At 31.3% G+C, this 13,004-nt stretch overlaps 1 protein-coding gene across 3 annotated transcripts; it reads right to left on the bottom strand.

The window, feature by feature from the left end:
- Window positions 1-96: 96 nt before the first annotated feature.
- LOC143184423 (sterol O-acyltransferase 1) lies at window positions 97-8,924 on the bottom strand. 3 transcript variants are annotated; one of them, XM_076386636.1, is made up of 10 exons: window positions 8,567-8,924; window positions 8,279-8,343; window positions 5,966-6,108; window positions 4,572-4,742; window positions 3,860-4,008; window positions 3,651-3,790; window positions 2,722-2,885; window positions 1,531-1,804; window positions 489-904; window positions 97-414 (listed from the first exon to the last, which is right to left on the bottom strand). In XM_076386636.1, coding segments are annotated over exons 1-10 (1,635 nt in total). In that variant the 5' UTR covers window positions 8,679-8,924; the 3' UTR covers window positions 97-413. The 3 variants fall into 3 exon arrangements, with proteins under 3 accessions (XP_076242751.1, XP_076242752.1, XP_076242753.1); XM_076386637.1 differs by having other exon boundaries at window positions 97-904; window positions 8,279-8,380; XM_076386638.1 differs by lacking the exon at window positions 8,279-8,343 and having other exon boundaries at window positions 97-904.
- Between the last annotated feature and the right edge of the window lie 4,080 nt (window positions 8,925-13,004).

Genomic DNA, 13,004 nt, shown 5'->3' with positions numbered 1-13,004 from the left:
TGATAACCTAGAAAAAGAAATAATTTTGAACACATTCTGTGGGTCATATTGCAAAAGCTAGGAACGCAAGTGTAAAAAGATAGATTATAATTAATTAATAATCATATTTATTTTCTTATTCCAAGTATTTGTACATTCATGAAATAATATCACATTGGTGTTTTGCACAAAATTAACTATTACATTTACATTTACATTTACATCTTCAATATCTATAAAGGCTTTGTAACACGTTTTTCCAATTTCTTAATACTGGTCACAGTGGACGCATTCCATTTCACAAAACACCGCTAATTTAATCACTCCTATCTTCATTTCAGTTCTATATTTTAGTGACCCTGGGACCTACATGCGTCACTTTCGCAACTTTAGCTTCCAGGAAAGAGAACTCTGTTTCAGAGCAAAATCTCGAGCCTGGAATCAGCATCACTTAATTCAAACCGTTTTCACGTACGGTTTTGTAATTTTCCTGTTGACTTTTAAGTTACTATTGACGAGGACATGCCCAGATCCTCGGTAGCAGCTGATCCAAGAACCCGTCGTGGACTGGGGGGCAATTGATCCTCGCGTAGTGTTCCATGTTGTACAATGCACATAGCACTCCGTTTCCCAGGCAAAGACTAAACCATACGAAGACGTTTCCCGATGCCTTTATCGTGAATAACGCCACACCGATCCCACCGAATAGAAGCAGCATCACGGGGAAGAAGAAACGGAAAGCGACGCAGAGGAGGTACTCATGGAAGATGGCGGAAAGACCAAACACCGTGCTGACCGCCACGGTCTTGTTTCGTGGAACCACAATCTCATACATGTCTTTGTAGATGTATGTGTGCAGCCAGTCGTGCACGACGATGTTCCAGGTGCGATAATAGGCGCTGAAGGTGTTCGAGTTCCACCAATCCTGTAATTGGACGAATGATATAATTCCATTGAAATCTCATTAATGGGAACACTGTGTCCCCGATACGAGACCAGTGCGGATATTGAGAAATTTCTACGGGGCATCGGAAAAAATGATGGTGAAATTTCGTGGAAGCCTATCTCATCTAACGTTCCCGATGACTCAGTCCATTGAAGGAACTTCTGTTACGTTATTCTTTTTGTAAATGTTACTTGTTTCGAAATCGAATTTTTGGAATACGCAAGATCTTTGCTGTTGCGCGGGATGGATATCGTTAGCGTCATGATGAGAATGATTTTGTGTTTCAGGAATGTTTCAAACAGGATAAACTCATGAGTCATTAATACGTGAATTGGCCTTTGAAGAATGTCTCTCATTCTCTGTGGGCTTGTTACTTGTGTCGATTCATGAGTTTATGAATGAGTCAATAAATAGATACTGTAATTGTTTTTTATGGAAATAGAAATGGCGAGCAAGTAGAAAAGTCCAGTCCGCGGTTGGACTGGTTGATGATTTCAGTTTAAGCCATGAATTCGACTAAATGTTATGATTTTTATGTAAGAATTTGTAGGTCATTTAAAATTTGAAAAATTCTTTCAGTGAGATTTTAACAGAAAAAAACTTACTCTGTAAAACATCCTATCGGCAAATCGCAGCAGTTCGGCAAAAGCATTCATCCAACAGTGCAAAAGAAGATAGAAACCACATACAAAGAGTAAGATTCCAGGTATTATCGATTCAAGCATACCGAGTAATACTATTGACAATTCTATTGGCTGTTTGCCGAAGTCTCGGAAGGTTGGTTCTAATATTCGTTCATAAAGTATTGCTACGAAGAAAATGATCGTAACTATCTCAGCCATATTACCTAGTACGACGTTCCATCGAATCTTGCTCGACCTATGGAAACATATGCTTAATTAGTATTAAATTAATGATAAATTGGAAAAATCATAGTTTTTCCCTAATGGACAATTATTCTTCCATGGTTGTTTATTAAGGTAGTTTTTACGTTATAAAATATTAATTTTATTTAGACTGATAATGTCACGTTCTCTTTTGGGAACACCTGCAAAGTGATGAAAGATAAATTCAGAAGCTACATCATGTGTTTTATCGTTGCGTGTTTAGTACTTTGCACTTTTGATTTTGCAAACGATAGATAACAAAAATGGTAAAAATACTACAGTTTTCATGATAGACCAATTATCGGTTAAAAATATATGTTCAAAATCTAGAGATCCTTCTGATAATGTGAATGTAGACAGATGTTGATAACATGATTAGTGATCAAAAATGAAACTATGAAAGCAAAGTATCGTTGACTTGAATATGATATTGGTCCTTAATATTTTTGCACAAAGAATTTTAATTAGCCATGTATAACTAATAACATAACTTTTAAATAGTAATAATTAGAGAATCGTTTGTAGGGCTATCTTTTAAAAACATAATATGAGGAAATCCACTTTAGAGTCAGATTAATAAAGAACTACTAATTTAAAGAATGTTACAAATTACATTGATACTAATTATTAGAAAACGTAAAAATTACAATAATGTCACAGTTAGGTATCGTTTTTAAAAAATTCAAAAATTTTGAAAAGATATTGTAATAATTTGTTTCTCAAGTATATAATTTCTTAATCATTTAACCACTTCGTTAGAGAAGTTGAATATTGAAGCTTACACACTCATGTATGGCACACATACATGTACCATAAAATGATTATAAGTACTAGATCCGTTTATGTTACGTTAAGTGGAACACTGTATGACAAATGATACGTGTATGATAATAAATAGACAAGATTTACCTGGGATAATCATCTCGATAGATTAAAGTAGGTGCAAAGAGGAAGTAAAGATATTTAGAGAAATCTGGCAGTCGAGGTAATGGTGTATCCGAATGAGACTTATAAGATATAAATCTGGGCGCCACAGTTCTCACGAATGCGTATGTTTTCATTACGAACCGTAGCTAAACATGTAAAAATGTACATTTTTGTATCAAAATTTGCACAGTATTGACATTACGTAAATATATGTATATTTCATGCAAATACGTATTGCAACAACATATTTCACCAATTTAGAAGATCGCTTCAATCTTTATACCCAAATATTTATTAACATACAAGTGTGACACATTGATTTCTAAAGCATAATATAACAATAATTGTTAGCAAAAGTTAGTAAATTTTATGAAAATTGAAATCGTATTTAAAAAGACGTCAAAGGGTAAAATTAAGTCTCGTATCTCATATCAAATTGATAAAAAGAGCGTATGTGGTAAAATTATGTTCGTTAACGATAGCTCGATGTATAGTCAATTTTCGTTAGCAGATCAATAATAGGATTTTCATCTAAAATCTAAGAATGTTCTAAAACTAATTTGTTGATTGAGATTAACTATGACCTTGTTTCAAGGTTTCGCCAAAGGATTATCAAAGCATCACTTTATACAGTAATATTTATAAAATCCACGATATTATAATACTGAATCTATGATAAATATCATGTAGATTATTTCCAGGATTTTATGCAAAGCTAGATAGAATCAAACAGAATATTAATATCATTTTAGATTTGCTGATATATTCATTTCTCCAAACTGCAACAAATTCATTCATTATCTTGCAATGAATCTTATATTATGCTTTAGAATCAAAAGTACTTTATCTGTGGAATGAAGTATGTTTTTACTGTTTTCATAAATAATAAAGTATTTTTATAGAAAACTTACTTGCTCCATAAGTATAATAAGGCTAGAAGCTACTGGCAAGTCTTCATGGATCACAGCTCTAGTCGAGAGTACAACAAACGTTACCTGATACAGAATCATGGTACACAGCCAAACATAATCCCACAATTGTTCAATAAATGCTGAAAAACAATTTCGTCAGAGGTATACACCAATTATCTTAAATCTAGATTTTTGGAATTGGAATTTACATTTCGGTGTGAAGTTTAAGCGATGACTGGCCCAGGTGCAAAAGGCAATATAGACTCCAAATGTTGAAAATTGCATGAGTGACCAAACAAAAAGCACTATTGGAAATTTACCGAAACCACTCATTACTGTGCCCATAGCAAAATTTGGACTGGAACAATGAAGTATTTTCATGTTAATGGATAATTAGGAAATTATTAAATGAAAGTATTATTAAACATAAGTTTATAGAAAAATATTTGAAGAAAAGATTATTAATCACAAGCTGAACGAAAAAATTACGAAATTGAGAATATCATTAATTTTGTGAAGAAACAAAATGTTAACATAAGCAGATGGTGTTCGCATGTTTTAATACTAGCACTACCAGAATAATCAAAATAATTGATAACGATTATTTCTTATACACAATTAATTTTTTATAAAGATGGAGTTATTTTTTCTTAGTTAATGTGAAAGAAATCGAAAAAAGTATTGTATAAGTAAACACTATTTCTGTGAATGATATACTGTTTTAAAAGCCGTTGATAGACATAAATTAATCTCGGTAGTTCTAATATTAAAATCGGAAATATTAAAACGTATTCTACTTTGTACATTTCTAAGTAATTGCATCTATGAATAATTTCTAAATTTATGCAGAGGTAGTTGAGATAGATTGTACAGTAGGGGGACAAGTAAAAACAAGTACAAGTTGAGTGCTCGTGTACTTACGATCCCGTGTGTCGAATATCATATACAACAGTGCGTATCAACAGTAGAATCAGAGCTGCTATTGTGAAATTATAAATGGTTCGTATGTGTTTAATCTCGTAGAGCTCGGTCAACAAAGAATTCCTCCCTGAGAATTGTTTAGGAGGTAAAAGGCCTAGCTTCGTGACTTTTCTATGTAAAAATCATGTACAACAGTATAAATAACCAGATATTTTAAACTTATATAATTTAAGTTTCAATTGACTACTGAAGCAATTGATTACTGCCAGTTTCGCGATCACTCAAGCGTATTCACGTAATTTCATAATCTATGAACTGGTTTTGAGAAACGAATTAAAATCATGTAATATAATGCTATATTAACTGTATTTCAATTTTATTTCGAAAAAGTACTAAGTTCAACTTACAAAATTCATTGAGAATATTAAATTAGTTGTTACAAATAACAGTTGTCAATCTAAAAGCATTTCATTTTAGCAGTTTAAAGATTAGGAAATATCGTGACTGAAGAAAAACATTCATATGTACGAATTTTTTCAATAATTCAATCTGCAAATTCTATTTTGTTTACGTGAGTGATTTGCTTTGCTTGAAGAACATATTATTGAATATGTATTGATCATGGCGAGCATACTTAGCTTGAATAAATAATACACTATCCTGTTTGCATACATTACATAACATTATCTGTAGGTTTCTATTTCTTTTTTTATACATATTGAAGATTAATCGTAATAATAATTTTAAACGATTTCTAATTAAATTTTTAGGTATTGCAATGTTTTTCTTGATCTAAGACGAACGATCAAGCTTAGTATCGTCTATTAAAGATATATAGACTCTTCATTTTTTAATTCATGGACTTTATGTACTTTTTTATTCTATATGTATAGATTGTAGGTAATCTGTGAACGATTTGTAGGTATTAATTGATATTTTTCATAAGCAAGTGCTAAACAGTTATGTAAAAATTAAAAACACTGTGCTACTAATGTGTATCCACGTTGTATACAAACATGATAGGGCTCCCTAGGTATTATAGAATCGGGTCAAAGCAGTTAAGTTGATGCGTATCCAAGCCATCTTAAAAGTCGTGTCGTTTGACAACCGTTCACATATCGTACCGTAATGATGTTTTACTTTGGTTTGTATCGTTCTATGAAAGATTATGCTTATTTGTATCAAACATGCGTCAAAATATGATGTAATTTTTCAAATTTTATTTATCCTGTCATTGCTCTTCCAAGGAGATATTTCTTTTCATAGAAAATGAATTCCATAAGAGCGCGTTACCCCAGATTACAAACTAGTACATACTTTTTGGATAACGAATTTTGAAAGTAATTAAACGGAGCTAGGTCATAAGTTCATAAAGGCAAATTAAATATAGTTACATTTTATCGTAATGTTTTTCCGTTTCACCAAAGTCCTTGGATTGTTTCGACGCCAGTTCGTCTAATTTTTGTGTTAATTCCGATACAATATCGTTCATTCCTCTGTTCATGTAATCAATTTTGCAAAGCAAATGCTTTGCTTCCTGCAAATAAAACTTACTGTCATTAATAATTTTCGATTAATTTGTTGAAAACATAAACCAGTACATAATGTTGAAAAGTTAAATATATGTAATGTGGCTTATTGTCCGAGGATATTATCGTTAGAGTAAGAATATCGTGTAAACAACTGTTTTACAAGTTATCGAATTTATCGCTTTTGTTCAATTAATTAAACAAATCCTCCACTAAAGCGAAGTAATTTTGTTGATATACTACGAAACCAGTGTGGTTTTCATAGATTAACATTAATATCATTTCGATAAATAAACGTTAATAGAATTTTAATAAACAAAATCAAATATGGTTTTAACGGATTAAATTTAATTAAGTCAAATTTATTGTTAGTGATTATTTAATATAGAATAGTGTGCATAGATAAACGTTACAAGAAACTTATTGTGCTACTATTTTTTATATGGAATCATGATTTTTATATGGAATCTCTGGTTTTGTTGTCAGCTAATTCTAAGGTGACAGAAAAATATGTAATGTGAAAAAACTGTCTCCTTTTATCTAACCATGGTTTCTATTTCTTTCAATAAATTTCATAATGTTGAGAAAAATAAAAACAACGACAAGCTAAAGTTGCATTCCATCTTTCAACCTAAATGCTACATTTTTATTTTTATGCCATGGTAATTTAAATGTCATGTTCTTAATTGATCACCGTGATAATAAGAAATAATTAAGTACATTCTAATGCAGAAGAAGATAATTTTAAGCGAATTGACTGGCAATAAGTAATTCAGTACGCATGCACCTAACCAAGTTTCCGTTAAAGTTCTTCAAATGAATGTAGTAATGATAATAAGCGTGTGATTATCTGGTAGTATTTACAAACACAAACATGGATAGAAACATTCAACTGAGATAGCTCTGCCTATCCGGAATTTGAGTGCATGCGAACTTTCCACATATAAAGAAATCAATTATGCATTATTGGTTTATTTTTGCATATCGAATCGCATTTGGTCATTACTGAAAAAAATTATTCAAATATCGCCACGCTTAACGCTTAACTTCTACCTTCAGCTACATCAGGAAAATCAACCAGAGGGATTGGATATTGGTGCTGGTGTAGGTAAAAAGAAAGGTGTGTTTCAGAGGGTTTGTTTTTCTCCAATACAGCAAAAATGCGGAACCAAGCTGATTTGATAAAATGGTGAGATGTACATATAACAATGATGTGCAAAGTGGAAAGACAATCTTCTTGTTACGAGATCGGAAGAGCTTTTTTATCGAATGCAAATATCAGATGAATCAAAAATAGTATAACTGACCGAGTCTGAAAACAACAAATATAATATAAATAATTCTACGAGTTGTCCTCATCGCTCAGTCGTAAGATCATGGTTTCAGACGATAACGAGACTGTCGTTATCGTAGAGTATTTATTGGCAATTTTTAAAAAATATAAATACAGATACGTCTACAAGATAATTCTGAATAACATTATGTTTTACGATTATGAATGGTGCGAATAAAGAATTATGACAGCTGGTATAAAATCGAGAGACTATATAATTACTTTATTACACAATAGAAAATTAGAATCACTTTCTATGTCCATGTGATAGAATTTTTAGTGAATTCAGGGTGACTTTGAAAGTGATTCTAGACGCCAAAGTATGATAAAACTCAGGAATAATGAAATTAAGTTTAAATCGTTATTCGTTATTCATAAACTGTAAGTATAGACATATACAATAGCGAATAAAAGAAAATTGAAAAAGTAAGAAAAATGAAAACACTAATTTTACGAAAGGAAGTTATCGAGTATTTACGTTACACGGAGTTATGAGATATCCCAGGACAGATTTTACCAGTTTGAAGAAAATATCCAATACAGAAGTTATGATTTTTTTAAAAATCAATAGGTAAGCAGTGCGGCAATATTTAAAATATACCATAACAAGCAATACTTTTCTATTCGGTAGTTTATTGTATCAATACTAAATGATACAATATACTATGTATTAATATATACTAATATTATACTAATGATAAAATGATACAATGTATAATATCAAATGATATTGTTAATATAATATTACGTTTAAAGTAGAAGACACTGTAGTTAGGCATAAAATTATGATTTCCATTTAGAAACTTTCATGAATTACATACTACAAATTATGTATGATTTCCTACCTGCAATTGTTCTTTCATTTCACGGTTATATTCTTTTTGCACTTTATTTTCCATGGTTAGCATATCTGTAGAAAACACAACATTGACTTCTCGGTACATTTGCTATTAAAGATTGAAGAAATTATGGATGAATCTTAAATTTATTTATACTAATTTTATCTTGCTTCAAAATTCTCTAATTAATGTTTGGGTAAAATGGAGAAACACAGATACTACATACAAAAATCTCTTTGTTAAATATGACAGTTCTCAATATTTACATTGTTAAGATACCGACTGGATACCTACCAGATTTCTTGAAACCATTAGAATACGTATCAAACTTTTTTTCCTGGACGCACTTGTCAGTGGCCATACCTTCCGTTTCCTTTTCTCCTTCACCCGTCGAATGATCTATCATCTTTTCTACCTTAAACTGTTCGTGAACAATAAAATACGATCCGAAAAGTTTTGCTAAATTTTTAAAAATATTTCCACAAATCGAGTGAATTTCAAATCACAGGCGAATAAAAATGAAGAGAAGAGTGGACTAGCAATTTTGAACAGACTCGAGCACAGCTAAATGAACGTTTGGTAATGTTTTAATTGAATCTATAATCGAATCCAACAAGCCGGTACAACAACCACATCGGACACAGCAGCAGAGAACCGTACACGCTCGTTGGAGCGCGAGCAGCTACTGATCCATTGGATAGATCAGGGAAGAGTAGAAACGGGCAGCGGTACAATGCTTATCGATTATTTTTTCGAGCGATCGCGCCGAGAAAAAGTTTGCCTCGGGTTTCTTTCGGTGCAACCTTGTCTTGTCTTCTGCCTGCTGCGAGTGCACGCGTACCGAAAGCTGTTTTCATGCCACCACCCGCTCTCTGTCTACGTCCCTCTGCCTCTTCGTCTCCTGATTAAGTAATTGCAATAGCGATTTGCCACTGGTTGAACTTTTGTTACAAACTTCTTGCCACCGCAGGCGTGATAACATGCACTCGAAGCGGTCGAGATAAGAGAAATGGACTCGAATTTGAAAATCGTTCGATGTTTGAGGAAATCGGAGGATATGGTGATTCATGTGTGTTCGTCAATATTCAGGAGTGTTCGCGATCTCGATGCTTTCCTGTCATGATGGTTTGCGAAAGGTTGAAATTGGTGCCTCTATTGTTGCGGGCAAGGTCGATGAGGATTTTGAGCTGATGATGTTTAAGCCACGTTCCCGCGTATGGCGAACTAAACGAAGGCTAATGTATTTGTTGCTATTAGGTAAAGTGGTTACACTTTCAAAAATTTGTGACAATATCGTGATTGAAGTTTGCAGATAGAAATTGTATTTTCGATAAAAGAAGATTGGATTAACGGGACTTTTCTTCTTCTTAAACGTTACTTTCTCGAAAATAAAAATGTGACTTATGTTGTTTTTTCAGTAAAAATTTCGCATATGTGTTACAAAAGTGACACAACTTAAAAAAGTATGTTTTTGAGAGGAAACAAAAAACTATGAGTTTAGGAAAAGATTATTTATTAAATACATAATATTGACATAAAGAGTAGTTTTATTTAATGAAAGTTATTTTACTTGAATAATTAGTCTAAAAAATAGTTACGTGTTACTTATATTAAATGATTTTCTTGTTGCTATTTAAATAATTTGTAATTTACACTTGAAAAGTCCTTTGAGTAGATTCTACAATTTTGATCTTCACTAATAAACTTTTTACAATGAATACAGGTGCATTTACCGAACTGATTTATAGCTGTAATTAAATTATTTGTTGTTTGAGTTGTGTCACTTTTGAAGTACATGTGCGATATGTTTTCTTTTTAATATTAATGATTTATGTTTTATTATATTTTTTTATTTTCTTTATATTTTATATTTTTTACATATAATAAATTTATTGTTGGCAAAACATAACATGACAAATCGGGACACTGAATTCATGACTAACAATAAGTAGGCTTAAAATTAGTCAAATTTTTAACACTGAAACGATCAACTAGTTGTAGACAGTTGAAATAGAAAATTATCGTTATGATTCTAAAGACAATGTTGAATTCGAGTGAAATAATGTTTATTTGTATTTTTTGTATTTCAGTAAGAATTTAAAATAAAGTTAGTATTTTTAAATGACAAACAAATGTGCCATTCATTTTGGCTACCTAGTTAATTTTAATGATAAATAGCAAGTGTCATCCATGATTAGACCTTCTCCATAGATTTAATTCACGTTTTCCTTTTCATGCGTATTACGTGTTAGCTAGTATATGAAAGATAACAAGTCAAGAATGGTTAATGGTCGTTATATTTGGCTTCCGACCAGCAATGGAACTGTAGAGGTCCGAGTGATCAGAGTTACTGGATCTTTGAAGAAACACGAGACAGTTGTGTACAACAATGTTTTGACACTATCATTTTTAATGTGATTCATTGCAAGAGGAATCGACCGATTCGAGGGTATCAATACTGTAACGTTTCGTGACAGAAGTTATCGCTTTGTTATTCGTTTTCCGCTCTTCTATCTTGCCTTTGAGTTCACTTGCACTCCCGCATTTATGACGTTTTGATAGTGATCTGTTCGTTAGTGTAGGAATCCGATCTTTCTGCTGAGAAATTAAAAAGAAATTGGTTTTCCATTATTGTTCTAACTTTCTAACTTTTTTTATTTGGTGGAATTTAATAGGGTTCAGACATACAGGGTGTTATGAAAGGTCGGAGCCAATCTTATATTATGCATTAACAAGGAAGAGTAAGTAAAAAAAGCTCATATAAATTTATGTCCGAAAATATTGTGTTGGAAAGTTATATGCGTTTAAAGATTTACAGGCAAAATCGTTTTTATAAATGCCAGTTATTATGAAAATGGCGTACGTTTAAAACTTTTTCTAAAATTTATGTCTTGGTTTTTTGTGATTTAATTCATTTCTATGCAATTTAATTAATAGCATCAAATTTAAAAATTTTCATCATAACGGCAAGAATCGGAGGTAAACATAAACGATTCAAAATGCATTTACTACTATGCGTAACACAGAAAGTATATTGGAAAGAATTCAACAATTATTAATTGGATGAATGACAGTCTGCATTCTTGCAAAAGGAAGATGTATCGAACATTTGATATAACTGTCATAATTATTGATAAAAATCTTTGGACGCATATAGCTTTTTAATAAAGGGTTTTCGGACATAAGTTTATATAAACTTTTTTTTACCTACTCGGCCTCATTAACACGTTTCATAAGTTTGGCTCTGATCGTTCCGGGGCTCTGTATACATATGTGTAAATTGTAATAGATCCTTGAAAGGATCTCGTTTTTGTGATTGAGTGGAATCAGTCAGAATTATTCGCGTTATAAAATACTAAAGAAAAAATATATACATATACAAATGTGCACATATTCAAGTATCATATTTTGAGTACCAAAGTTGAATATTCTTTGGTACCACTTTAACAAAACATTAATAGCATAATGTATAAATTTGTATGTGGTGAAAGAATTGATGTACTTTTGTCCAAGTAATAATTTTAAGGATGTTTCGGTTATAGCAATAAGAGAACATTTAATATGGAAAACACCTAATGAATGGAATTAATCATAAGCGTAGGCAGCTTATCGAAATATGAATTGACTCATCGGTTACTAAAGAATGGAAGGAAATGAAATTGATGACTAGCACGATAAGCAACTAATCATGTTTTTATTATGGTGATATTGATTATCTTATGCTACTTGTGCCATCTGTTGGTGAATTCTTGTATAACATACTCGTCGTTGCGCAGAGGATACAGCGATAACATCATGTTGGATAACTATCTTTCTAGTTTACGGAGAAATTCTATCTCAATAATTTAAATAAATAGCTCTTCTCGTGAAATTAATGAAATTATTAATTCTTTTTTTGGTTTGATTAAGATGAACTTAAATTAATCTCAAATATTAAATGTATATTTATGTTATCTGAATTTAAAAGTATGTTCCAAAATGTAGAGGTTATTTAGTTGTATATATTTTATGGCATAATTGTCTTCTTCTAAGTAAACTAAAATTGTTAGATAAATTTAATAAGATATAAGCTTTTATTTTATATTGATATATGTGAAGAAATGTCTCAAGAATGGCGGAGACATCAATGCCTCTTAGGCCATGTCCAGTACAAGGAAATATAATTATAAAGAATTAAATACAGACTGCAATGGAAGAATAAAACACAGAAATGGTCAGTAAAATAGATATAAATTTGGTGTTAACAATTATGCCATACCAATCCTTAGAGCGTTACATAAGTTTTCTAAATATCAATTTAACGAATGCTTCGAATGTCTCACATGGTTTAAGATCTTATTTGACTCTTAAAAAAATTACCTAACACTGATTTTTAACTTTAATTAGTTTGTAGCAAAAGTGGCGAACGGTTAGCAAAATTGTATATAAAGTTCGCTGCAGACATAAATTAGTTAGTTGAAACACTATGTATCAAAGTTCCTTATCTATAGACTCTACAGTAATACTATTTAGCGATGCTAATTGTTAATGTGTACTTTATAAATTTCCTAAAGACACGAATTTGGAAACACTGGCGTATTTGTGTGTTCGTCTACTTTACTACGATATTTTTAGTTAACAAAACTTGAAATTTGTAAGTCTAAAAGAATAAAAGATAATGACACTAATAATAAAAATTGGACATTTTTCATGTATGTTAATATTTCCCATTCTTGTATAGATAATAATTCTG

This window comes from Calliopsis andreniformis, chromosome 10 (genome assembly GCF_051401765.1).
Source record: "Calliopsis andreniformis isolate RMS-2024a chromosome 10, iyCalAndr_principal, whole genome shotgun sequence".
Classification (NCBI taxonomy): domain Eukaryota; kingdom Metazoa; phylum Arthropoda; class Insecta; order Hymenoptera; family Andrenidae; genus Calliopsis; species Calliopsis andreniformis.
This window is presented reverse-complemented; position numbering and strand designations above follow the sequence as displayed.

Bases quoted from the DNA above. Each gene is read 5' to 3' on its own strand.
- LOC143184423 (XM_076386636.1), bottom strand. From the start codon at position 8,678: ATGATAGATCATTCGACGGGTGAAGGAGAAAAGGAAACGGAAGGTATG. The intron at 4,743-5,965 runs GTAACTATATTT...ATTTTTACATAG, and splicing joins GAAAAACATTACGATAAAAT to AAAAGTCACGAAGCTAGGCC. The intron at 4,009-4,571 runs GTAAGTACACGA...TCATTGTTCCAG, and splicing joins GATATTCGACACACGGGATC to TCCAAATTTTGCTATGGGCA.